The sequence below is a fragment of the Populus trichocarpa genome, chromosome 9 (genome assembly GCF_000002775.5).
Source record: "Populus trichocarpa isolate Nisqually-1 chromosome 9, P.trichocarpa_v4.1, whole genome shotgun sequence".
Taxonomy (NCBI): domain Eukaryota; kingdom Viridiplantae; phylum Streptophyta; class Magnoliopsida; order Malpighiales; family Salicaceae; genus Populus; species Populus trichocarpa.
Window position 1 is genome coordinate 3,067,614 of NC_037293.2, and position 27,572 is coordinate 3,095,185.

General features: G+C 30.7%; 3 protein-coding genes across 4 annotated transcripts; 1 reads left to right on the top strand and 2 right to left on the bottom strand.

Moving 5' to 3' along the window:
* Positions 1-4,237: 4,237 nt before the first annotated feature.
* Positions 4,238-7,666, bottom strand: LOC7491111 (ABSCISIC ACID-INSENSITIVE 5-like protein 2). 2 transcript variants are annotated; one of them, XM_024608100.2, is made up of 4 exons: positions 6,370-7,666; positions 6,197-6,268; positions 4,940-4,960; positions 4,238-4,781 (listed from the first exon to the last, which is right to left on the bottom strand). In XM_024608100.2, exons 1-4 carry the CDS (start codon positions 7,024-7,026, stop codon positions 4,701-4,703), a joined length of 831 nt encoding a protein of 276 aa, XP_024463868.1. In that variant the 5' UTR covers positions 7,027-7,666; the 3' UTR covers positions 4,238-4,700. The 2 variants fall into 2 exon arrangements, with proteins under 2 accessions (XP_024463868.1, XP_002313493.2); XM_002313457.4 differs by lacking the exon at positions 4,940-4,960 and having other exon boundaries at positions 6,370-7,663.
* Positions 7,667-18,249: 10,583 nt separating this feature from the next.
* Positions 18,250-20,240, top strand: LOC7489318 (elongation factor 1-beta 2). The gene is made up of 5 exons (XM_002314212.4): positions 18,250-18,675; positions 18,786-18,867; positions 19,460-19,574; positions 19,679-19,792; positions 19,901-20,240. Exons 1-5 carry the CDS (start codon positions 18,473-18,475, stop codon positions 20,062-20,064), a joined length of 678 nt encoding a protein of 225 aa, XP_002314248.1. The 5' UTR covers positions 18,250-18,472; the 3' UTR covers positions 20,065-20,240.
* Positions 20,241-22,090: 1,850 nt separating this feature from the next.
* Positions 22,091-27,138, bottom strand: LOC7491110 (transcription factor GAMYB). The gene is made up of 4 exons (XM_002313456.4): positions 26,385-27,138; positions 25,425-25,800; positions 22,611-23,598; positions 22,091-22,533 (listed from the first exon to the last, which is right to left on the bottom strand). The coding sequence occupies exons 2-4, from the start codon at positions 25,785-25,787 to the stop codon at positions 22,334-22,336; spliced, it is 1,551 nt and encodes a 516-aa protein (XP_002313492.3). The 5' UTR covers positions 25,788-25,800; positions 26,385-27,138; the 3' UTR covers positions 22,091-22,333.
* Between the last annotated feature and the right edge of the window lie 434 nt (positions 27,139-27,572).

Sequence of the window (27,572 nt, forward strand, 5' to 3'; positions counted from 1 at the left end):
GAAATAATTAAATTAAAAATTATGTTTTCATAAAATAAAATATAAAAATCACAAAACTTATGATTTTTGTATGATTTTTGCATTATCATGGAAAAAGCATTTTGTGAGTACCTGAAAAGTGTTTAAAGTTGGCGTGTAGGATTTTTGAAGTACAAAATTGCCAAAAAACAAATTCCATAAAATTCATGGTTTTCACATAAAATTGCCTAGTAGGCTTTTTAAAGCAGTAAAATGTGAAAAACTCAATTTCACAAAAATTATAATTTTCACGTTAGCATACAAAAACATGTTGTGAGGTTATAAAATGTGCCTAATTTTGGCAAAAGATAAAATAAATAAATAAATAAATAATAACTCCATTCTACAAAACTTATGGTTTTTGCATGACATGCAAAAACATACCACCTTAAAAAATACCTAAAGTTGGCGCTATGATTTATAAAGCATAAAATTGTAAAAAACTCAATTCCACAAAACTTACAATTTTCACATTGGCATGCAAAAACATATTTTGAGGCTCTAAAATATGCCCAAAGTTTCCCGATAAGTTTTTTAAAGTACAAAAATGTGAAAAATACAATTCCACAAAAAAATATGGTTTTCACAACGGTGTGTAAAAACATGTCAAAATGATATGAATCAATAAATATCACTAAAAGATCCATTAGAGATAACAATTGAACCTATTACAAAGTCTCCAACTAAAAGACCCCAAAGGAATTAATTGAGTTGATTTACAATAAACTTCTTTTAGATATTATATGAATTATAAAATTTTAAAGATTTGAAAAAAAAACTTCATGATAAAAAAAATATCACATAAAACCTTTTTTTATGCAAAATGCCTATTAGAAAAAAACTAAGTATGCATTTTTCTATTCATTGTAATAGTTTAATTACTATTTTACCATTGAAAAAAAAAAAGCAACGAACGAAGCTTTTGGGGTTATATTATCTTTTCACCATGAAATAAATATTTTTAACATATTGCATGAGGTTATATTTGTCATTTTCTTTTTTAATGCATAGTGCAATTACAAGTTTAGCCTTGGAATAAATAATTTTAAAGCTTTTAACTTAGGGATGTTTTTGTCATTTTTTTTTAATAATGCAATTACTTTGACACCCTTGTAAACAAAAACAATACAACTCTCTTATAAGGGTTTTTTGGTCATTTTACATTGGTTTTGTTGTAGATTTGGAGGTTACTTGAGGGTATTATTGTAATAGTGATATATTAAATATTATTTAAAAAAAACCTCTTGGTGCATGCTTTGCACACGCCATCGTGTGGATGGCCCCTGCGTCGTTCAAGCGGCACATGTGGAGCTATCTGGCCACCACATGCTGCCTTCCAAAACAATATTTGGCACGTGTACCTAACGCGCTGCTGGTTTGGCGTCAAAGACTATTTTCTTCCCTTATTATTCTCTCTATCCTCTTCCAAGTTTGCGCCAACTCGTGAAAAATTTCAAAATAACCCTTGTAGTTATTTTCTCCTTCTCATTTGGTCTATATGCTTTTGATCACTATTTTGTTTTTGAATAAGTTATAAAATTATAAATGCTTTTCAATTTCACCCACTATTATTTTTCAATCTATATATAATTTTCCAAATTACAAATGTTTTTCAATTTCATCCCCTATGATTTTTTTAGTCTTTCAAATTCGGTTCTTATTCTTTTAATTGTTACTTATTTTGTTTAACATCATTTTTTTTTCAAATTTCATCCTTCTTATGTTTTTTTTTTTAATCAAATTTCATCCTTATTTTTTTTGTTGCTATTTGTTTTGGCTTTTGCAAGTTTTTATTGATATTTTTTCACTAGTTTCTTTCTTCAACATTTTATTGGTTGAGAATTGAACTTATTTATTTAACCCGGATCCAAGATTTCACGGGTTGTGATTTTTAGAGGTTAGATCAGGCTTAAAAGGTTTGCCTGAACTCGTTTGTTTTTTTTCTTTTTCTTAAGGTGATGTTTTTTTATTTTTTTTTGTTATTTTTTACGGTCTGCCTATCATTATTTTTCAATTTCACCTCGTGTCATTTGTTAGTCCCTGAATGATCCATGAAATTATAAATGTTTTTCAATTTCACCCTAATAATTTTTGTATCTTTAAAATTTGGTCATTCTTTTAATTGCTATTTATTTTATTTGTGTTCATTTTTAAAATTGTTTTTTTTTCCATATTCCATTCTCCTTGGGTTTTTTTTTCTATTAAGTTTTATCCCCATTTTATCTTTTCTCTTTTGTTTTTGCAAGTTTTATTTTTAATCATATTTTTTCACCGATTTCATAATTTAAAATTAAATTTTTTGATAATTGAGTTATTTAATTTAATCCAGGTCCACGATTCCATGGGTTGCGACTTTTAGAAATTAGATAAGGTTTATAGGTTTGTCTAGGTTTTTTTAAAGATGATATTTTCTTATTTTTATCCTTTTTTTTTGTTTGTTTTGTAGTTTTTTTTTTGTTTTTCTTCTGTTGAATTGGGCCTCTATAATTTTTTTTTAAAATTTACCCCTTGTCATTTTTTAATCTATAAATAATCTATAAAATTATAAATGTTTTTCAATTTCACCTCCTTTGATGTTTTAATCTTTCAAATTTGGTTCATATTTTGTTAATTGCTATTTATTTTGTCTATGACCATTTCAATTCTTTTTTCAAATTTCATCATCACTGGGTTTTTTCTTTTGCAAGTTTTTTTTATTGATATTCTCCACCAATTTTATTCTTAAAAATTAAATTAGTTGAGAACTGAGCTTCTTGATTGAACCCAAATCTAGAATTTCATGGGTTGTGAGTTTTAGAGATTAGATCAGGTTTAAGAGGTTCACGGTTTTTATTTTCATTTTTTTTAAGCTAGTGTTCTCTAAATTTTTTTATCCTTTTTTTGGCATTTTGTTTTCTTATTTTTTGTGATTTCACTCAATTGGGTTAGCTCTCTATAATTTTTTTTTTAATTTCACCCCTACCATTTTTTAATCCATAAATAATCTATCAAATTATATATATTTTTTAATTTCATCCCCTATGATTTTTAAATCTTTCAAATTTGGTATTCATTCTTTTAATTGTTATTTATTAATTTATTTGTGATTAATTTATTTATTTGTTTCAAATTTCATTATCCTTTCCTTTTTTCTGTTAAATTTTATCCCCATTCCTTTTGTTGCTATTTTTTTTTCTTTTGCAAGTTTTTTTATTAATGTTTTTTTACAATTTCATCATTTAAAATTAAATTTGTTAATAATTGAGCTTCTTGATGAAACTTGAGTCCAAGATTTCACGGGTCGTAAGTTTTAGAAATTAGACTAGGTTTAAGGGGTTCGTCCGATTCTGCTTGGTTTTCTTTTTTCTTTTTTTAACCTAATATCTTCTTATTTTATATCCTATTTTTCTTGGGTTTTGTTTTCTTGTTTTTTGTGATTTTATTCTATTGGGTTAGCCCTCTATAATTATTATTTTTAATTTCACCCCTATTATTTTTCGATCGATAAATATCCTATCAAATTAAAAATATTTCTCAATTTCACCCCCTATGATTTTTTAATCTTTCAAGTTTGATACTCATTCTTTTAATTGCTATTTATTTTTTTGGATCATTTTTAATTGTTTTTTCAAATTTCTTTATCCTTAGATTTTTTTTCTTACATATTTTATCCTCATTTTTCTTGTTGCTGTTTTTTTTTTGGCTTTTAAAAGTTTTTTTATTTAATAAATTTTTAATGATTTCATTTTTCAAAATTAAATTGGTTGAGAATTAAAATTTTTCATTAAACTCAAATCTATGATTTAATTAAGTTGCAAGTTTTAGAAATTTGCTTAGGTTTTTTGCTTGGGTTTTTTTCTCTTTTTTAATCTAATTTTTTTTTTGAGTTTTGGTTTTTTTTTTTTTCGGTTTACATTCTATGAGATTTGATAATTTAAATAAACTCATGTCTTATTTTTTTTTCATTGTTCTTTTTTTATTAGTTTATTTATTGTTATTGTATTTTTATTTTTATACTATTTAAATTACCAATTAAACAAATAACTTGTAACTTGAATTTTTTTATTCGGAAAAAAAAAAATCACCGCAGGCAACAAATCTAGTAATAACTATATTACCGAACAAATACAAAATTCTCTCTTTCGCTGACTGCTGATTGCTTAACAATCCCTTGTCCAAAAGACTGGCAGACCCACCAAACATGGTTGGCCTCTATCTGCTATTGACATTGGATCCAGGAAGAGAAAAACCCTCACCATCTATTTCCAAGCACCCTGAGCAAGACATGAATATCCATGCATTATACATTAGTGATGTCCATATCTTAAACTAATCTGATCTCCATGTCATGTCTTGAGCTAATCTGATGTCCATGTCTTAAACTAATCTCATAATCATTTAACAACCTAACACACGGGTCGGACACAATTCTTTCTCAAGTTTCATTTTCTAGCAACACAAACCGGAGCCTAGACATGTGAAGCTATAAACATAGCACATTTAGTGCTGTATAAAATACCAAGATAGTCCTGAATGTACATAGAGTAAAAGCTAATGGCGGGCAGGGTGGAACCACAACAGTAGTGCCAGAGGTGAAGCAAAGCAGCCTTGTGATAAATTCCCACAGCATTTTACACATAAACCCAAGAGGCTAGCACGAACACTCGATGAGCTACAAAACTCTCACACAGAGAGATGTGATGTCAGAAAGAAGTAGAACTTGTTCTTCTAAGCTGATATTTTTGTTCAGCTGATGGTTCAATTGGAAACTTCTTCTCAAATTCCTACAAACAAAGAAACACAAATAGAAAGAGAGAAACATCAGGATGCAAAACTTTTTGGAGAACAAAACCATTTACTTACTCATTCAACTTAGACAGAACTACCCTAGATCAGCCTATGATGCCACAATTCATAAACACAGAAAAGAAAATTTGACTACCTTAATCCACTTCCAGGTTTCCTACACCAACAAAGAAAATGTTTAGTAAAAGAGTCAAAAGCTAATATTTGAGTGATATTAGACTTGTGGAGTAAGATTTGTATATACTCCTCAACTCAAATACTCTGAATCACACTATTTGCTAGAACATTTTATGTACTCTAGTTGGCATTATAAATTACAGCATCTTATAAAGCTAAAACTTGCCACCAACAGAAAACGAGATTCTGCCCCAAAAGTGAATATTCTACACGCATGTAAGAAGTCCCATGAAAGTATTATTTAATTAGTGCCCTACTTGGCTGATTACATTATTCAGCCAAATGAAAAATCTGTAGCAAAGTATAACCACGTCCCTCAACCAGTTGGGAGATCTCAAAAAGACCAGTCAAACTCCAATTCCCACAAAACCAGCACAGCTTGTTGGGGTTGAGTTCAGGGCTGTGGACAGTGACTTAACTGGTATGTAATTGAGGGAAAAGCAGGCTTAAATCAGATCTACTTCTAGGTTTTATGGTAGAAGATTAATCGTGTATAATGAATGAACAGAAGGGCAATCTAAGCATCACACCGAAACCTACAGTTCTCAGGAGTCACACCTAAGATAGATTAGATTGATCAACAATCTTGAGAAGCATATTTTTTGGATTTTTTTTTAATTATCATAGCATTTAACTACCAACAGTGATGTCTCCCTTGATCGAACAAATCTCAAGGAGCATAAGCCAGAATTTTAAAAAATCATCATGTCATTTAACTAGCAAAAGTGACATGACTCTTTCTCTCACTGTGTGTGAAAAACATTGGATGTGCTATGCAATTTTTTTGGTCAAATTGGCCAATATAAGACAACAAGATTTTTTGCCATGATTAACACAACAAGAAACACCGGAAAAATTGTGTAGAATTAGAAGGACCAGCACCCAACAACATGCAGCTTCTCAGGTTACATCTAGTAATGGCTTAAGTATGGTGTTTACTGTCAACTTACTTATGCCTTACTCCTAACAGTTAAGATCAAATATCCTCACTAGCTAGTCCTCTCTACCGAGAGCCTAATCTCCATTAAAATAGTTCAGAATACATATTGATCTGAACTGCCCCGAAACCCAAATTAAAAGTTTGAAACACTAGTTCTAATTTAGTGCAGGCGTCTGGTCATTTGGCCATTTCTTTTCATCTTCCCTCTAGCAGTGGTTGACATGTGTTAATAGAAAAAGAAAAGGCAAACTGATAAAAATGAAATATCCTTCCTACCTTCTCTTTCTTGAGCTTTATATTCTCCTCCCCTAAATGTGAAATCTTGCTCACCAGCTCGTTATGATAGGCCTGCATGTTTGCAAATTGAGTTTTAAGGACACGAGGAAGCAGAAAGATGGCTACAGTAAGGAAAAACCCCAAAGACAAATGGAAGATGTTTAAAAGCCTACCTGTTTTCTAGCTCGTGAACGGGCAGCAGATTCCCTGTTCTTGATTTTTCTCTTGAGCTTCCTCTCAATACTCTTCTCAAATGCATCTGGGGTATCCCTTTTCCGTCCTGATGTCGTAGTATCAGATAATGTGCTTGTTGACGGGGATGAGGAAAGGACCATTTTCTGTGAAAAACTTTGTGGGGTCACTGCATCAACAGTAACTAAATCCAAAGAAGGGCTTATAGTTGCTTTGGCAAAAAGTCCTGCTTGTACCAAGAAATCCTCCAAAGTCATTTCACCAAGAGTCTGCTCTCTTTCCTGAACTTTCATCTCCTCACCAAACCTCTTCTCCTGCCCTTGTTGAATCTCTTTCCAGACTTGATCCACTGTCTTCCCACTCAATGCCCTGGCCAATGTGAGACTAGCCTGATGTTGGAGAGAAGACATTGAGGTACTTTCACTATCCATTCCCACGGATTGATGAGCTTCAGTGCTCCATACATTTTTAAGAAGCTCGTCAAGGTTCATGCTACACAAGGGCTTCCCTAAATTTCCTAATTGGTTTTCAACTTCATTGAGAGTGAGGTTATACCACGAGTTTTGCCTCGTCAACCGATACGGCTGTAGATGAGACTGCTGGCCATTTCTTTGAGATGCCATTGTTTGAACACCCATTCACCACCAAACTCTTAACCCTAACCACGTTTTGCTTTAGAAACGAACAAGATATCAGGGCTCCTCTCCACAATAAAAATAAAAAGGAAGCAAAACCCGATATCACTAAACAACTCCCCAAAACCCTAAAACACTTGTTATCTTAATATCCTCCATTTTTCCATCTAGAAAGTTCTCTCATTTCCCTTCTTCAAAAAATCAACAATACTAATGAATCTACAAAGCTCACCCATAAAACCTAGCAATTCAAAAACCCATTTTGTATTCGTTCTTAAACCTCAACACTTTAAGAGAAACCCAGAATTTATATATATACACAAAATCCACAAAAATATAAAATTCTAGTAGAATTTTCATTTTCATAATTTTTCCCTCCTTTTCTCGCTAACCAAACAAGGGTTTAAAATCCCTCAACAAGACAACCAATCACTCATATCAATTATAAAATCAATCGACAATGTAAGAAATAAAAATTAAGAAAATGAGTAAATAAATTAATTAATGACATTAATGATAATGATACCCGAGTTAAAGGATTTAGAACTTCACAAGATCTGGCTGGCTGGCTGGCACTTTGAATCAGAGAAACAGAGGACCCAGCCAAAAAAGGACAAAAAAAAAAAGAATTTTTTTTCAGTTGTTGTCGCGTCAGACTTTTCGATTTTATACTCAACCTAGACCTGTGGGCGTTTGCCACTTGGGCTCGTAACCATTTTTTCGACATTCGACCTTCCTGCCCGAACCTTATTGGGCTTTATATCGAGGGTCAAATTAATTTTCTGAAACTTAATAAAAATATAAAGATATTGTTACCTTTTTTTCTAAAAGAAAAACACTTAAATCATGAACTCAAAATTTAATTTATATGGAATGACATTTTTTTAAAATATTAAAAATATAATATATTGAATGATATTTTTTTAATATTAAAATATAAGCATATTGGATCGATAAAAGATAACTCTAGTTAATATATTGGATCAACCAGAAATATGATTATGAGACCATGATAACCGTATAAAAATTAAATCGAAACAATTTATGAGGTCTAAATCCTAATCAATTCAATGCTAAATGATAAAAAAAAATCAATTTTTTTTAAAAGACCATGATAATGGTGTAACTTGTCAAATAAAAAAAAATGATATGAGTTAACATGGGTAAAACTATCAAACTAGCTACCCAAATCATAAGAATGGTACAACCCCATATAAACAAATGAAAAAAAGATTACAAATCATGATTCTCAACCAACTTAAAATGAAAGTATAATCTTATAAAAAAATATGAAAAAAAAATTATTCGTATTAAAAGAAGAAATTAAAAAAAAAACAATAAAAAATACTCTAGTCAACTCTGGTTAACCAACCAAACCCATGACCCATATCATGAGATTGAGATAACCCCATATAAAACAAGTAAAAAAAATTACAAAACTCAATTCCTAACAAATCAACGTTAAGGACAATATGGAAAAAAAATCAATTAAAAAAAACTAGTCAATTTGAGTTAACTTGCCAAACCCACAACCTGAATTATGAGGTCGAAAAAATCGTATAGAAAATAGTTAAAAAATTACAAAGCCCACTTCCCAACCAACTAAATATTAAGGAAAAATTTGAAAAAAAAAGAATTTTAAAAAGGACCACAAAAAATGACTCAAGTTAACTATGGTTAAACTTCCAAATCGATTTGGGTTTTGAAATTGAGATTACCCCATAGAAAGAAAAGAAAATCATAAATCAACTCCACATTAAAAGATGAAATTGAAAAAAAAATTCAATTAAAATAACAAATAGCAATTAAAAGAACGAAGACCAAGTTTGATAAAAAAAATAAAATAAAAGACCACTTTGATATTTTTGAAAGGGTTAGATATAAAAATCGAGGAGAGAAGAAAGAGAGAAGCGAGGATAAGAAAAAAAAATATTGCAACACTAGATCCTCACAGTCATCAGGAAGCCCATATCGAGATGATTCCTAATACACCAAGAAAGGGTATCGTAGATTATTGAAGGAAGTCGTATGCGCCACCACTTTGTAGCGGCATCCTTCATATGTTCACACGCGTATTACATATACTAACCAATTCTTCGCTTCAGTTCCTAGCTTGGCTAAAATGGGGATTGAACATCTATTTTAATTTCAAATTGTCTCTAAAGATTTGATTATTTTAAATCAATAAAATTACTTTTTATTTTGTTAAATTAAGCATCAATCAACCTTTAAAAAACTTTCATAGCACTACGAGAATCCAAAATCAAGCTAAATGAAATAGGTCATCAAATCCAATCCCGTATCAACAATATCTAAAAAGATCAAATAAAAAAATAAGTGAAAAAAATAAGGGTTAGACATTTAGTTCCTAATTTGAAAAAAAAAGGGCTAAATATTTGCTTTAGTTTCAAATTTGGTTTTTAAACTTCAGTTCTAAATTAATTTGGTTTATGTTAGAAATGAAGCTTTATAATTTTTTTTTTGTGAAATTATCTCAGTTTCATAACTTAAGTCGCAGGTTTAATATGTTAGTTTGAGTTTAGTTGAGTTTTTTTAATTGATTTGCTTTTTTCGATTTCATCTTTCAACATTGAATTTATTAAAAACTGGGCTTTATAATTTTTTTTATTTACTTTCTATGGAGTTACCCGATCTTATGATTCGGGTCGCGAGATTGAAAAGGTTAACCTAGGTTGACTCAACTAGTTTTTTTTTTTTAATTCATCATCGGGTTCATTATGAATTGACCTTAATAATTTATTTTAATTTATTTTTTATAGTATTATCATAGTTTAATAACCCGACTCATAGATTTGATAGGTTAACAAGGGTCAATTCAATATATCGTCGTCTTAATATTTGGAAAAAAATATCATTAAATATATCACTGCAGAAATATTTTTTTTAAATGTCCAATATGTATTATATTTTAAATTTATATTTAATTTTTTTATTAAAAAATATATTAATAACACAAAAAATTGATTTAACCCCCATCTCAACTTCAATCAATAATCTAGTAACAAAACCAAGAGACGTGTTAGTGTTTTTTTATTTATAATTTTTTAAATGTCATGTGATGGTCCAAATTACTAACACAAATTAAATATTGATAAAAAAATTTAAAAACTAAAGTAGATCCACTGCTTATTGCCACTTCAGATTCAAGAAAGTCTTTTAATCCGTGGTGGCCTTTTACGTCTTGCATGTCTTTTCACTGTCCTGTTTTTAACGTCCTTTTGGTTTCTTTGAGAGCAAAAACAGAGGCAAGAGATGAAAGTACTGCTCTTACCATTGTGTACAATAAAGAAGGTAAAAAAAGCCAGAGATTGTTAAAAGAAAGAGACTGCGAGAACTGGTATTTTGTTTGTAAAGATGGAGGGTTAATTCTATGTGATTTCTGAGTAATATTTTCTTACATATAAATATATTTGTTTATGTTTTTTTTTTTACTTTCAATTCAATCCTAATTGTTCAAAGTAATTGTCTTGCTGGGTTCTTATTTCCTCTTTTACTACTGATAGTTAAGATAGTTTGCATCCCTAGAGATTGTTGTGCTAGTTTATGCCTTTAGGGGTCAAACGTTCATGTCTTTTTGAGTTCCTGTTTAGGTGGACTGATCTTGCCGCATGCTTGTTGTTCACTGTAAAATACCAGAATTGCAGTAACATATGCTTTTGCTTTCCACAAGTTGAAGATTTCTCATCTTGATTTTTAATTATTTTCAAGGCACTGTATTATGTATATATCATTACACTGTGACCCTGGATAGAACAAATTTGTCAGTGCCTTTGCAAGAATGTAGAGTTTTCTGGGATTTTTTTCTTGGATCTTAACATTCACTAAATGGACGTGGAAAGCCAGAAACAACAACATTTCTAGCTTAAACAGAGCATCAATGACCCAGAAGAATGTTTAGAGAAAAAAGCAACAATGAAAACACTGTGAACCAACATAAACACAACTATTAAAAAAAATGAAGAGCCACGCTAAGTCGCATGAACAACCCAACCCCCCTTCAACAGCCAACTCAAAAATTCTTAGTGGGCAGACACAAACCAGCAAGAAAGAAGAAAGAAATTGCAGGCACATATCATAACTTGAGATAAAAGAGAGTTCCTTTTTTCCTAACCTTACAAACACTTGAGACAAAAAAAAAACGGGGGGGGGGGGGAGGGAATCTGCAAGCATGTTAAATTCAAGAAATAAGAAAAAGGTAGAGATATATGTAGAAGAAAAGGATTTTACCTTTTATTCTCCATGCCCGCCCCTATTTCTTCCTCTGTTAATATTGTTACCTATTTTATAACCTCATTTAAACAAAAATAGTGGGGAAAATACAAAATACAAAAAAAAAATGGAAAAATAATATAATTATTTTTCCAACTTATATATATTATTTTCCATTTTCTTGTACTTTTTATTTCCTTTTTGTATTTTGTATTTTTCTAATTTTTTCTGTATATTTATATGGGGTCCTAAAATGGACAACAATATATATATGTATATAAAAGTGGGAAGAACATGAAGAATATTTAGAAAATTGTCAAAAACTGGTTGGAGAGGATTAAAATATCCAAACTTGTAAAAATGACAGTTTAATTTTGACCGATGAAGGCCCAATTGACAAGAAAAATTTAATTTGGGAAGAAAAATTTTAAATTAGATGTTTAAGAATTCAATTGGGATTTTCAGGGTTTGATTGAATTTATTGAGGGTTTCATTGCAAGAAAAATTGGTTTTTGAGTTCAATTTGGGTTTTAATTGAAAGGAACTGAGGTCTGGGTTGAATTGCCAATTTGAAAAGCTAATTTGGTCAAATTAGAGGTTTAATTTCATAAATATTAAAGTTTGATAGGCAATTTAAAATTGAATTGAAGAAATTCAAAACTAAGGATCAAACCGTAAAAGATGCGAGACTTCACGGACTGAAATCAGCAAAATCAAGCCAAATTGAAGAAAATTAAAAGTTTGGTGGTCAATTGAGGGTCAATTTGCATAAATAGAAAACTAAGGACCGTATTGGAAAAGACGTTGAACTTTGGGGCTGTTAATTGAGTTTGACAGTGATAAAATTGCTCTAAATTGAGAGTTGGAAGGGAATTACAAGTGTAATTAAAATAAATCAATGACCAAGGACTAAATTGAAATTAGCCAAATCTCAAATTAAAAACCATAATCTTCATGGTTTAAAATAGACAACGCGTTGTTCAATTCTAATGAAAGGATTGAGTGACATGTCGTTCAACTAATTCATCTTTTTTTGGTAGTTTTGGTTGATCGAGTAAATATCTTTAAACGAGTGAATGTAGCAACTCCGACCACCCTGGTGGCTTTAATCACCACCACTCGACTAAGAAACACCTTCTTTATAAGGATTATTTACCCCATCAAACGTTTACATCCCATGTTCTTCAACGAACTCAACAACATTTTCTTCCTGATTAGCCATCATTGCTTTGATAATTTCTAGGCTATCAAGTTGGCACCTTTAAATAAATGAATGTGAAGTTATAGATCTCCAGATTGATTAAAATTGGATCTAAACAAAAGGTGTGCACATTAACATCAGGTGTTCTCCAACGAGGATGACGTCAGAGTTGCTTTGACTAGACTTTGAAAGTGGTCAACTTAGTGAGTTATAATTGTGATACCCATTATGCCAAAACCACCTATTTCTTTTGTGTGTTCACACTTCAAAGCTTCTTAGTGAGTTCTTATCAAGGACTTAAAACATTTCACTCAAGATCAAAAGGCCAAAAAACAGCGCTTTGCCCTCTAAGTTTAGTAAACATGGTGATGAGGTTTGGAATGCTTAAAAAGTAGGGATGTGTTTATCTCTTTTGCAGTTGTGATTTATTATTTTATGGTTTGATGTTGTTCTTTGAAGCATTTTTAGGATGTGTTTGATTTTTTCAATGTAATAAAAGCTTTCTAGTTAAATTGGTTTTGATAAAACAACGTTTGTTTTTTTAGTTTTGTTAATTTGATTAATGCATTGAGAAACAATAATGTTAATCCTAGGTTTACAAGTCTTTTTCATAACCAAAATATATTTAGAAAACCAATTTTGAATTCAAATTGCTTGAATATATAGGTTGCTTAGACTTGACAGTTTTTTAAGTTGAAACATCTTGCACGAGTTTGATGATTTGATGTTGTTTGTCAGTTCTTTTGATTCAAATATGCTTGGTTATGGTAATGTGGTTTGTTGGAACTAAGATTTTTAGAGGTCGGAAAAGGTTGGTTTTGGGTTTGACAGTGTGCTGGGTATTTTTGGGTTTGATGGGTTTATGTTCTTCATGTTTTTTCCAAGAACATTGTCTTAGCTACGTGATTTTAATTTGTTTTGTTTCATTTCTTAGCAACTACATCTTCGCATGACATCGTTAGACAATAATCTAGGATTCTTTTACATCAATAACTTGTATTTTAGTGTTTTAATCTTAAATTTTCAATTTTGGATCAAAACTTTCTCTGACCGAATTGCGAAGACTCATTGATAATCAAAGTGAATGGATGATATATTATTGATCTTTGCATGATTTCCAACCTCTTTATGCCACTAGATTTGTTATATCTGATCTGGTTTTAAATTCATGCTTCATGGGTTTATGAAGACCATTCATTTTTTTGTGTGTTTGGTATATTTTATTCAAGCTTTTTTGTTTGTGTTTTCTTTAAGTTGAATCCATTTTAGTTTATTTATTTTGTTTTGGATATATTTTTGGGTTAAACCAAATATTTTTGATTCAATTCATAGATGAATGAATGATTTCAGGTTAACCCGATCATTTTGGTTCTGGGTCAGATTAGTAAGGCTTTGTCTAGTTTTCAACCTTTTTTATAAAGGAAATTTTGGCTTAAGGATGTGTTTGACAATCATGCTTTTTAGGCCTGTTTTAACAATTCTGTTTTAAAGGAAAATAAGTTTTTTCCAAACAAGACCTGAAAAAAATATTTTTTTTTTGTATATAGCTAAAAATCCTAAAATATTATTTGAGCATTTTAAAAAAATCTAAAATAATTTGGCATGTTTTGAAAAATATTGCATAGATTTTACAACAAGTTTGTAAAATTTCAAAGGATTTTGGCTTATATTTCAAAAATATTAAAAATTTATTTTTGGCAAAAAAATATATTATTCACTTTTAATAGAAGGATAAAAAACCTACAAAAGAGTTAATATCCAAAATATTATTAGGGATAATAATTTATGATTACTCATCTTTAATATAAGGATAAAAAAAACATTTATGAGGTCAATATCCAAAATATAATTGGGAGTAATACAACTCATTCACTTTTAATGTAAGGATAAAAAAACTACAAAGAATTTTAGGCCTGTTTTGACAGTTCTGTTTTAAAGGAAAATGAGTTTTTGCCAAACAAGACCTGAAAAAAATATTTTTTTTTGCATATGGCTAAAAATCCTAAAACATTATTTGAGCATTTAAAAAAAATCTAAAATAATTTGGCATGTTTTGAAAAATATTGCATAGATTTTACAACAAGTTTGTAAAATTTCAAAGGATTTTGGTTTATATTTCAAAAATATTAAAAATTTATTTTTAGCAAAAAAATATATTATTCATTTTTAATAGAAGGATAAAAAACCTACAAAAGAGTTAACATCTAAAATATTATTAGGGATAATAATTTATGATTACTCATCTTTAATATAAGGATAAAAAAAAACATGTATGAGGTCAATATCCAAAATATAATTGGGAGTAATACAACTCATTCACTTTTAATGTAAGGATAAAAAAACTACAAAGAATTTTATCTAAAATATTACTTGGAATGATGCGGTAGCCAAAATTCTAAGTTTATCTCGAAAAAAACCTCAATGACAATTGAAGACATTTCAACCTTTAAGACCAAGTTCTTGATCTAAAAAACTAGAGTTTATTCATCATAGCAAACCCGTCAGAGTAGGCTAGTACAATTTAAAAATACCATCAGACCATAACAACCACAAGTGAAGAAAAACAATGTAGCTTACCTCATGTAAGGCATACTAGTGGTGCTCATACCTTCCTATAAGCAACAAATCTCTTACCTAGAATATCTAAAGACCGGTTAGGGTTCTTAGTAATCATAATATTAGGTGGCAACTCCTTATCTAACCAAAAACCTCTACAGCCTGCTTGGGAAGGGTCGTCGTGATGTCGTGCTCTCGCAGAGGGTACGACAAAAGAGGTTGAATTTAGTCACTAATATTGTTTTATGTAAGATATTTATTGATCACGATAAGACCAACAAGTTTGCACAAGAGAGTTATGTAAATCCTCTTTATAAGTATATAAGTGCCCCACTTGTTATATAATTATACCCAATAGAGAAAACTTAGGGGGCAAAATTGAACAAGATTGACATTAAATGAAAGGTCAAGCCCCCAAACGCCTATGACAAGGAAATGCATAACATCAATTACAATAAAATTCATTTAAACTCAGTGATAAGAATAATAAATTGGCTAACAAACACTAATATCTCTTAAGATTAAAAATAAGGTGGTAGCAAGGTTAGCAAACCAAAACCAAGTTTAGAAAAATACAATTTCTGAACACATAAGTGAGGAGGGATAAAACAAGACCCTCACACCATAACATGCAATGGCTAAAAACTTTATAGAAATGTTTTCTAATTTATTTTTCTCAATGGTAGAAAACAATATAGAAGTTAATGACTTGACTTAACATGGATTAAGATATAAGATGGTATTTGATAATCGTGATATCGTCCTTGTGATGGTTGTTGACTAATCAAATACAACTAATATAAAATAAAAGTGTAATAATAAGCAAAATAATACAAATCTCATGATAAAAAATCTCATAGCATTTTTATTCTTCGACAAACTATTGCTACATTTTATTGAACCAACTAGTGTAGTTTGTTATACCAATGTTGGGCCAAGTTAGGATGAATTCACTCCATGCATTGTGATTCAAGTAATATTCTTGAAATGATAATCTCTTTTTTTACAACGCTTAAAACAAACAAATTATTTCTTTTTTACATATTTGTTCTTAAAGAATTAAGGATTTCATATAGAAGATCAATAATTAAATACTAATTGAAGAATTAATAAAAGAATTGCAATTTAATTTTGAAGTTTTTTTTGTATCTTTCTAAACACCAATCAATCATTTCTCATCATCCCATCTTTTCCTCTCTCTTTCACTGTAATTTCTTAATATCCCACGTTTTACTCTCTTTTCACTACAATATTGTTTTTTGTATCATATATCTCTACCAAATACAACCAAACTATTATTGATGAAACAAAAACATTATCATTATCGTATTTGTTGTTGTCGTTGTTGTCGTCATCATTATTAAATGTGTCCACTTTTTTGAAAAGGTCAAGGATTTGAGCCTCTCCTCTCTTTTGTGACAAAAAATATCCATTTAAAAAATTATAATTATAAAAATTATTGGTTAATTAATAATCTAAAAGTATAATTTATTAACTATTTTTCTTGTGATTCATGTTATTATTGTTACATAATTTCCTTTTTCTATTACTAAATTTATTAACCTTTTTTGCATAATTTATTTAATATTTTATCCAATTATTTATTTATGCACAATTTCCTCTCCTCTCTTTTGCAACAATTACTTTACAACTCTAAAAGATTTGGGGATATATGCACCTCTTTCATTGTTCATATGAAGTTATGAACAATGAAGAAGGTGCTTGTTTTTTTTTGCTTTTAAGTTTGTCTTCATAAATTTTTTTAAATTGCTTTTTATAAGGTTATCGTAGTCTCAAACATATGTCCCGACATTGGTTTATGATTGATTTTCCAAACATCTATTTTTGTTATAATATAACTAAGTAAAAATTAGTTTGTTTTTTTAAAAAAGATTATTAAAAAAAAGATCATGAATTTGGTAGGTTAAGCTGCGAAGCCTGAGTCGATTCAATATGTTTTCATCTCAAATAAAAAAGTCATTTTGATTTTTTTTTAAAGTCAAACTATGCTTTTTGACAGTCGTTTGAGTTGTTTTGGCCTCTTAAGTCGACTGATTCACGTTAGGACAATTCTCACATAATTAAATATTAAACTCGGGCTGTTAAGGAGTCAGATTGTAAGATTTCAAGATTCATTTATTAGGCCAAGTTTAATAACAATGTCAAATAATTCTTGTGACTTGAATATTTTTTTAGTTATTTTTTTATTCAACCCTTTAAATTAGTATCTTACTAAATATAATTTTTTTTTTACTTCTAATGATATAATTTTTTTATTAATTAGATCAAATTTCCAACTATCTATTCGAATTATTTTTTATGACAAAAATCTATATGCCAGTCATTACCTTTGTTATTAATATAACCAACTATATTATCATCATAATTTATTATCAATATAACCATCATTACAACGGCTACCTCACCGCACATCATCATCCAACACAACAATAGCATTATTATAAACATTATCTCAATGCCATCACAGTATAATTTTAAATGAAAATAAACTATTTTATTTTTATAAAAAAAATATTTTTCTCATTATATAAAAATAATAAAAATTAATTATCTTCTAATTTTTTAGAACAAACACACCTCTAGTTAATATTAAGAAATAATTAATTTAAATAAATTTGAACTAACATGATTTGTTTTTTAATTAATTTCAATCATTGTTATATTAATATCTTTTCTATTGTTATCTTGTTTTTCTATTATTTATTTTTTTAACATATATTAATTTGCTTTTATTATTGTATTTACAAATATTTTTATTTTTTTCATTTATTATATATATGTGTGTGCGCACGCACGTGTATAAAAAACTTGTTCTATTAAAGAGACAAAGATAAATATATAAAATAAATATATTTTTATTATAATCTTGAAATGAATTTCGATCCTTTCAAAATAGAAAGTATAAGACAACATGTTCTTTTTATTTTTATTATCTCTATCTCTTCTATATCAAAATAATAACATTTAATTATTGTATCGGGACAAAAAAAACAAAGATAATAATAACATGTCTTTTATATTTATTATTTTAAAAATATATAAATTAACTTTAAAATTTTACCAAATTCAAATTTATTTTATATTTTCATTTCAATCTATTCAACTAAATATATTTATATTTATAATATTTTTGTCTCATCCAATCTAAAACGCTAATCACACACGGTGAACATAAAAATGCACATTGGTTTTTTTTTTTATTATTTTATAAATGGACGACTCCATAAATGTCCATTTAGAATCCTCGACGAAGTGAACAAAATAATATCCATATCCCAAAATTTCCAATCTAGGGTTTTTCTTATTTTTTGGTCTCCCATATAAACCATCCAAACACTCCTCACGAACCTCCTCTTTCGAACTCACTGCTTTTCTCTCTCTTTTCCGCCGCCTGCTCGTAATAAGAACGAGAGATCTATCTCCTCATCATCATTGTCAAAAATGGCAGTTACTTTTTCAGATCTCCACACAGAATCCGGCCTCAAATCCCTCAACGAGTTTCTCGTCGGCAAATCTTATATTTCCGGTGATCAGATTTCCAAAGATGACATCAAAGTTTACGGTGCTGTTTTGGAGAAACCTGGTCGTGATTTCCCTAATGCTAGCAAGTGGTACGAATCTGTTTCTTCACAGCTCGCTTTAAGGTAACTTCTTTTATATTCTTATCTTTTTAAATTTCAATTTCGCATCTTGGGGTGATTTTGATTGATTTGGTTGTTGATTATTTGTGGGTTTTGTGTGCTTTGATTTATAGCTTCCCAGGTAAAGCTGTTGGTGTAAGCATTTGTGGCAAAACAGCTGCTGCTGCTCCCGTTGAAGCTGCCCCAGCCAAGGAGGTTTGCGTCTTTTACTTTTTTCAAAAGTTTTGCCTTTTAATATCTGAATATTGATTTCTAGTTTTTGTTTTCAATTGGGTATCTCAAAGTTTGAATACTTGTTGTGTAATTTGATTAGCTTTTGCTGCATATAAAACCATTTGCAATTGGGAGTAAAATGATGTTATCGATTTAAAATCCCATTAGCTTATTACCCAGTAAAGGATGAGTCAGTTCTAACTTACCACGTTATGGTTGAAAATTGAAGACTTTGGTTGCAACCAGCAAGAACTGTTGCTGTCGTTAGTTTAAATCTTCACTAGTTTTTTTTATCTGATGTTTCTAGAACTGATATAATGATAGGTACTTACAGTTTTTGACTGTTTTCTTACTTGAATAAGAAAAATATTTCATGGTCACAATGATAGGTCCAACGATAATTTACTATTGATTCACAAATCACATGAATTTGCAGTTTTGTACTGTGCTTTAACTTAGAATTATGAACACCCAATACTTTGGTTGCATTGGTTCAAGTCACGAGCGAAAATATTTAGGGAAGCCTGGTGACTTTCTTGCATTGAACTTGGAAGTTTTCCTTGTTCTGTTTCAGGCTGCTGGTGATGACGATGACGACTTGGATCTCTTTGGTGATGAGACTGAAGAGGACAAGAAGGCAGCGGAGGAGAGGGAGAAAGCTAAAAAGGCATCCTCAAAGAAGAAAGAGAGTGAGCTTCCTCAGTCCTCTCTCTGCTTCTCTGCAAAATCATGTTTATGTTCTAGGATGAGTTCATTTTATACCCTGTTATTTTGACTTTTTTCCATTTTTCAGGTGGGAAATCTTCAGTTCTCATGGATGTGAAGCCATGGGATGATGAGACAGACATGGTGGAGTTGGAGAAGGCAGTCAGGAGTGTTGAGATGCCTGGTCTCTTTTGGGGAGCATGTATGTTTTGAATTGACACAATTTTATATTTTTCTCACACTTTATTTTGAGATTCCATCCGCTTCAATAACGGGTAATGTTAATCCTTGTGTGTTGGTTTTGTTGCAGCAAAATTGGTTCCAGTCGGTTATGGAATCAAGAAGCTACAAATCATGCTTACCATTGTAGACGACCTTGTGTCAGTGGATTCCCTCATTGAGGAGCGTCTCACAGTCGAGCCTTGCAATGAATATATCCAGAGCTGTGACATTGTTGCGTTCAACAAAATATAAAGACGGCTTATATTCCAATGATTCTAGTGTTAGCCATTTTTGGCATTAAGTTTTGTCGGTCTGTCATTTTCTTTTTATTTATTTCGCGTCTTAGTTATCCGATGCCTTTTCTTTTCTCCAGATGAAATGATGAACCGCTTTAAACCTAAAATGTTCCTTCTTTGTGTTTGGCCAAATGCCTCCTTACCATCAGTTTCTGGTTTTATCTGCCTTTGTCATGCTCATCAAGCAGCTGGAACTTGGCGAGGAAGAATTATACTCGAAAGAATTCTGCTCCTCTTTATTGCACTAAAAAATCTGTATCTTTAAACCATGAACGGCAACTTATCCGGTTGAGGCATTTGAGAAAAGAGAAACTCTTCTATCATGCCTCAACTGGAGAGAGTCATTTTATATCCCACTATTCTTCTGGTTATGTTTTTTCAGGTATTTATGAGTGGTAATGATTATTGTTGTTTTTTAAAAATTTTTTTGATATCAATAAATTAAACAGGAAAAAAAATTAATTGAAAATAAAAAAACTAAAAAATTATATGCTATGTGCATATGCTGTGGAGACAACATATAGACATAGACATGGTTGCTTATGATGATTTGCTTTATCAAAATAGTATTTTATTTTTTATATTAATATATAAAAATTATTTAAAAACACTTTAAAATATATGATATCTTTTTAAATAAAAAATATTTTAAAAAATATACAGCAAACTCTTGCACTTATATTTAATATTCATGAGAAAAGACCCTCCAGAATCACGCATGGGTTTGTATCATTTTGACAAATCAACTCATGTAAAACAGATTTGGTTAGAATCTATCATGTATTTGTAAAATTTAGTCAATTAAACTCAATTGGACTAAATTAAATTTAATGGTAAGAAGAATACCAAATATTTTTTTAAAAAAATGTTTAAGAAATGAAAAAACACATAAAAATTTAAGGGAAAAAAATCCAAATGCACATATTAGAATTTTTGAAAATTCTCAAACTAATAAAAAATGTTTAACAAATTAAAAAAATCAGAAATATTATGAAAATTTTTTAATTGCTCGACATTTAAGATTTTCAAAAATTCAAGAAATAAATTTCTTTTACGGAAATTGAAAATTATCGACCATTAATTTTTTGGAAAAAAGTTAATAATTTTAAGAAAACAATTATTACAAATTTTTATTTCTTGAACATTTTAATGGCTAAGTATTCCCTAATATTTATTTAAAGGATATATTTTTTAATTCTTAAAAAATATCAAAACTTATTGTTTTTAAAAATTATTTTTCTTACAAATTTTAAAAAATGTTATTGATTAAGTATTTTTTTTTTAAATATTCCGTGAAAGTTATTTTAACTTAATAATCGTTTTTCTTTTATTCCATAAGCATTTTTTAAAATTCTAATTTTCTTGAATTTCTTTATTTCTTAAAGTTTTTAATTGGTATTCATCTAGCATCTCAATGCAATTATGTCCAATGGGGTTTAATTGACAAAATTTGCAAGCAAATAGTAAATCTTGACCAAATCTTTTTTGCAAGGGCTAATTTGCTAAATTGATAAAAACACAAGGATGATTATGGTGGTTTGTAATAAATTAAACATCAATTATAAAGTAACATTATATTCTTCCTAGATTGATCCTTGCAGAGTTTGCAATATAATACAATAATAATAATTATTATTATATATATTAAAAAGATTAAAAGAAACGAAATTTTCTTTGAACAAAAAGATGGGGCTTTTTTTAGGGTTTCAATTTGTATGACATAGAGGAGAAGAAGCCATCCTGGAGTGCCATTGCTAACCGATTTTTATTTCTTTTCTTTTCTTTTTTAATATAAGTAAAAAATTTTATACATATATTTCTGCAAATTAAACCCAAGATTGATGCACTTGAAGCATTGTTGTGTAGTTTTCAAATTGATTATAGGATGTGCTTGTTTTTAATGAATCTCAATTCATATATAAAGAGCACTGAGCATAGAAATAAATACCAAAACAAAAAAAAAGAATAAAAAAACCCACAGGTGAATAATACTGATACGAATTGATGAAGATAAAAGTTTGACATCAGAACTGCAGTTGATAATGGAAGAAGGGATGTTCCATTCATATGGCATTGGGAGGATAATATTTCATGTCTTGGTCACCTGAGATGAGCCCCAAACGCGCAAGCAAAACACCAGGAAGGTTATAAAGGAGGTTACTGGAGTGTCAAATTTCCCAGCCGCAGTTACAAACTCATAGAACAAGTTTGCTAGTACTCACTGTTCATGGTTGATCTCCACCAAGAACCGCCACCACATCATCAGTCTGAAAAAACTGGTCCTTGTGGCAGTTATTGCTAGGCGCAAACCAGGCTGAGCCAAGCAAAACATCTGGCCTGTTGCAATCTGTCTGATTGGGAGCTTTTCTCGCCTCAACATATGGGATCAAATCCTGATCAACTGGCTCGGGCTCAACATTATATGCTACACGAAACACAAGTAAAAGCTCATTAGTAAAACTGGAAATCCCAAAAAGTTCATGTGATCTTAAATAGTCTCACCTCGTCCATCTGGGGAGCTTCCACTGACAGGAGTACACTCGCTAAATAATGACGAAGCTGAATGACCTGAGGGAGAGTTAAGATCAGCATATACTTCCCATTCTGTTGCAGAGGTATTCAAGGGTGAAACATTTACTCCACCAAACACGACAGAAACATCTGAAGTTGGGTGGCCAGAACATTTCTTTGAGTTTTTCAGAGTTCGATATTCATAAAGTACTGCCTCCAAGAGACCACTACTTCTAGGTGACTGACCATCTGACCGCATCTCCTTGGTTGGAGGAGACTGAATTAAAGTATCAACAGACTCAAGCGAAGGCAGCGGGGAAGTTGGTGTGCCCCAACTATCTTGTTGAGATTCTGAATATTGGAGTGAAGGGAGCTCTAACTTCATGGTCCCACATATGGGCACGTTAGAAGAAGAAGAGTTGTCATTTAATATGGCATGACTGCCAGGAAGAACATCCCATGATGGCTGGTCATAGGTGCTCAAATCAGGATCATAGGGGGAAGATAACCCAGAGTGCTCTATAATCTTTCCACAAGGATAATCTGTCAATTGATCGAACACTGGCATTCCCCTGCCGACACAACCATCAAGACCAGTGAATATGGTCTGTGACTCTCTAAGGCGTTTGGCAGGATGAATTGTTGGGAACACAAGAGCATTACCATAGGAAGAACCTACACCTTGTTTCAGCATGCTGCTTGGAGAAGTATCAAAAAGAACCGATGAATAAGATAGGACATCTTGACTGAGTTCCAGGTTTTTGAATTCCACTTCTGGAATCTTAAAATGGTCAGTCTGCATCAGATCAGGATCACATGTGTCCCCTGTTTGCAATGTGCCCATATTTTGACCATCTTGAATCGTCTTGTATAATTGCAGACAAACATCAGGAGGATAAATTGGCAAGCCAGTACGTTGCAGTCTCTTTATTCTAGTATTCCAGTAGTTCTTTATCTCATTATCTGTCCGTCCAGGCAACTACAAGGGGAAGAAAATCATAAACACATAAAAATGGCAGCATAATACAGAAAATAAAGCTTGGAGCTTGAGATTATGTTTGTTTGTATTGAAGAAAATATTAGAGAAGAAACTTGTATCATGTCTTCCATGGTTGCCTAAATGCTGCCCTGTATAAGAGTTTGCTAAACATGCTATGAAATACGCTACCAGCCTACCACATTCTGAGTGGGCATCATTACCAGAGAAATTAACAGAAACAAAAACTCAAGCATATATTGAATTATCAAATTGTAATTTCGTATGGGAAAAGTTACAAAAAAGAGAGAGACGCCATTATGTGGTATAGTCATAGCATATATTTTCTTTTTTTAATCACTAAGTTTTTTTTGGACTCGGTGTTGATCCTCGACAAACTACGAACTCTACAGATGTCTCCAAAACTAATTAGAGTGAATCATTTAGCCTAATGAAACATGTATTAAATTGGAAAAAAAAAGGAAATCTTTTGACACTGTAACTAATAAAATCACCTGGTGAACAAGGAAAATACAAATGCCAACAAAGAAGAAGAAAGAAACTGCTCAATTAATACAAAGATTCCAAACTATTTCAGACACCAAGGTGTTTTAGCATACCGAGTCTCGAACTCTTGAGTGAATAAATTATAAATTAGTCTCTAGTTTTGTAAGACAAATTAAACAGTTTTTCTAGTGAAGTTACTCTCCCTTTTTTTATCACTAATGTTTTTTGGATTTGGTGTTGATTCTCAACAAACTACGAACTCTGCATATATCTCCAAAACTAATTAGACTGAATCATTTAGCCTAATGAAACAAACATTAAATTGAAGAAAAAAAGGAAATCTTTGGATATTGTAACTCAAATGTCTTAGAAAAAGAAAAGATTGATAGAATATCTGTCTGACTACCAAAATTTGTGTTAAGTCACTATGCCCATATTAACCTGTTCCTCGTATTTGTTGGTACACATTCTCATCTCATTCCAAAGAAGTGATAATGATTGAAGGTTAATTTAGAATTTTATGCTTTTATTTTGTTTCTTATTTAAGTATTTAATTCTATTTCCTATAGAGTAGTTGATTTGATTTTCTTCTATTTCCTAGCTATTCTTTAACATCAGTAATCTCTTTTTATACTCCTTATTTTTTTAAGGATTATGAAGGGTTTCTTGAGGCCTACAAAAGAAAATTTATCACTCCTTTGAGGAAGCCTTTTTATAATTGATAACAAATGAAGAGCTTTTATCAAGTTTTCATACCTCTAGTGTTACTTTCTGATTTTGTACACACCTTTTCTTTTCTTTTCTCCTCTCCTCCCTATTCCTCCTCTCTCTTCCAGTTTCTTCTCATCCTATATCATGTATGCATATGCACTGCGCATGCACGCGGATGCACACACACACACACAGATGGAAAGAGGAAAAAGACAGACAAGGTGTTCCATCAAATCATGCATGCAATCAACTATATTCACAATAAATTTGATAAAAAAAAAACTATATTCACAATAAAAGCCCAGCAAATTTATCAAGTACAAGGGTGTGTTTCGGACTATGAACAAGTGTTTGCATACACAGACACACACACACACACACACACACATGTTTGTAAGTATATCTGTTCCTATCATTTCCATATCCATGTCACTTGATTTTTAGATTTGCTATACAGTGCACATTCAAAAAAATCCAACATCAGACCATTGCTATGTTCCATGAACGAAGTTAGACATACCAATACCATTCACATGACATAATTTTTTTAAAAATTGAAGTGATCACACATTTATTAGAAAAATCTTCAAATTAGGAATATGGTTACCAACCTCTGCAGCCATTCGAGCCCATTTATTTCCCATTGTAGCATGGAGTTCAATGATGCGGTTCTCTTCCTCTGGAGTGAACGCGCCCTTCTTCAGATCCGGTCGTAGATGATTCGCCCATCGCAGACGGCAGCTTTTTCCACATCGGAAGAGCCCTGAGTGCTTCTGGACAGCATTCCAATTCCCCTCTCCATGCTTCTTGACATAGTCTATCAAAATAGCATCTTCTGCAGAGGTCCACGGGCCTTTTTTCAAAGGGATCATTCCACCCATCATCTCCCCACCATTAGCTTCATCAGCTGCAGGTGAATCTCGACAATCCTTGGATCTCTTACTGTCCTCGCTCCCATTCATCATGCTGCTCATCTCATGAATATGTCTGAACAGATGAACAATGACGATTTAAAAAAAGCTCAAAACAGGTCATTTCAAATCAGAAAAAGGTAACTACCACAAAGAGCGAATCAAAGAGGATAATAAATTGCTGTTTTTGGACGCAACGTAGAGGATAAAACATAAGGTGAAGTACAGACAATAATGCACACTAATAAACATTTATTGATAAGCTTAATTCAACACAATTACATGTACATGCAATCCAAGCAACTTTTTGCAGATTACGAAACACTTTCAGTCAAAACCAAAAAGCTTTAATCCGAGCCTATGAGATATTGTTGACTACACTAATAAGACAACTTTGCGAAGATTCTCTACAGAAAACCCTCGTTTGTTGAGGAGTGGAATTAATACATTTGGCCACCCGTTTCACCCTATTCAATTTCCAGAAAATTCCAAGTCCATTATAGCACAAAGCTCACTTATTTAGACTACTTCAACATATCTATCCTTTAATTGGCTATTCACATTATTACCACAAACAAATAAAAAAAAGACTTAAATAGTATTACCACAAACAGATAAAAAAAAAGAAGTAAAATGGCATATGGTTGAGAGCTCTTTTACCTGCACTCAGGTGAAGGTTGAGAAGGTTTAAGGATCAGACACTCATCAATCCTACTAATACCCTATGATCTCGCAAAATCTAACACCGCAAAACCATCTAGTCTAAAACTTAAATGTAACTATGAAAAAAAAAAAAAAACCTTAAAACTGTTAAAAAAAATTTTTGAGGAGAAACAAACCACAATCTGATAACACAAATAAAACTAAGAAAATTCTTTAAGACTCAAAAGATTTCTTGTAAAGTAATTAATGCTGAAATCGTAACAAAAATGATGGGATCACAGTTCAACAACAAAACAAAAGGGTTAGAACTTAAAATCAAAAGGGACAGAAATGGGAGCTAGAAATAACAGGATTTAATCAAACTCAGTAAACCCTGGAATTACAGCTCTACATTTAGAGAAAGAAGCAATCAAAACAGTAAAAACAAAACATGAAAGTACACAATACCCAGATCCATTAAAGCAAAACCCATACCATAAAACTCTACCACACATCTAAACCAAGTCTGGAGGCTGAAAACAGAAGAGGATTTTGTTTCTTTTTCTTGAAATAAAGAACAGAGTGAAGTAGAAAAACGGGTTTAAAGAAAGAAAAGAGTGAAAGAAAAAGAAGCCCAATTTATTTAGACAAATTAGATGGCTTAAAACGAGGAAATATAGGAGAGCTTCAAAATAAATATCTCTCTCTTTTCTTAAAAACAATAAAATAAAATCCAGCTTTTCTTCCTCTTCACTGTTCTTTCAGAGAGAGAGAGGGAGTGTTCGTATTTTTGCTCATAAGGTTTTATATAGAAGGCATGAAAGAGGGAGGACCCACCTAATCTTTACTTATATTAATTATCAATCAATCAATCATTATCAGATTATTAATTAAAATTTTGATAGCTTTCGATATTAATGAACAGTTCATCTATCATTGCATTGCATTGATAGAAGTCAGCCAAGTATGCCCCCATATTTCTTTTCTTTAACAATAAGTAAGTAATAGATAGTTCTATTAGAAATGGAACTCCATTTTTTCCCATTTCAAAATTAAATAAATAAATGAAGATAAGAAAAAGATGAAGACCACTAGTAATGAAACAACTTCTTTTTCTTTTCTTTTCTTTTTATTTCTCACTTGTGATAATGCTTGACTTTCACAATTTTTTCTAGAAATAGTTTGTGTTGTACTTTTTAAAATTTT

What these genes read in the sequence shown, in the direction of transcription:
- LOC7491111 (XM_024608100.2), bottom strand. Translation starts at nt 7,026, where the DNA reads ATGGGTGTTCAAACAATGGCATCTCAAAGAAATGGCCAGCAGTCTCAT. An exon ending in GTTCACGAGCTAGAAAACAG is followed by an intron (nt 6,269 to 6,369) that starts GTAGGCTTTTAA and finishes GCAAACATGCAG; the next exon opens with GCCTATCATAACGAGCTGGT. An exon ending in TAAAGCTCAAGAAAGAGAAG is followed by an intron (nt 4,961 to 6,196) that starts GTAGGAAGGATA and finishes TTGTTGGTGTAG; the next exon opens with GAAACCTGGAAGTGGATTAA.
- LOC7489318 (XM_002314212.4), top strand. Translation starts at nt 18,473, where the DNA reads ATGGCAGTTACTTTTTCAGATCTCCACACAGAATCCGGCCTCAAATCC. An exon ending in TCTTCACAGCTCGCTTTAAG is followed by an intron (nt 18,676 to 18,785) that starts GTAACTTCTTTT and finishes TTTGATTTATAG; the next exon opens with CTTCCCAGGTAAAGCTGTTG. An exon ending in TGGTCTCTTTTGGGGAGCAT is followed by an intron (nt 19,793 to 19,900) that starts GTATGTTTTGAA and finishes GTTTTGTTGCAG; the next exon opens with CAAAATTGGTTCCAGTCGGT.
- LOC7491110 (XM_002313456.4), bottom strand. Translation starts at nt 25,787, where the DNA reads ATGAGCAGCATGATGAATGGGAGCGAGGACAGTAAGAGATCCAAGGAT. An exon ending in GGGCTCGAATGGCTGCAGAG is followed by an intron (nt 23,599 to 25,424) that starts GTTGGTAACCAT and finishes TTCCCCTTGTAG; the next exon opens with TTGCCTGGACGGACAGATAA. An exon ending in AAGCTCCCCAGATGGACGAG is followed by an intron (nt 22,534 to 22,610) that starts GTGAGACTATTT and finishes TGTTTCGTGTAG; the next exon opens with CATATAATGTTGAGCCCGAG.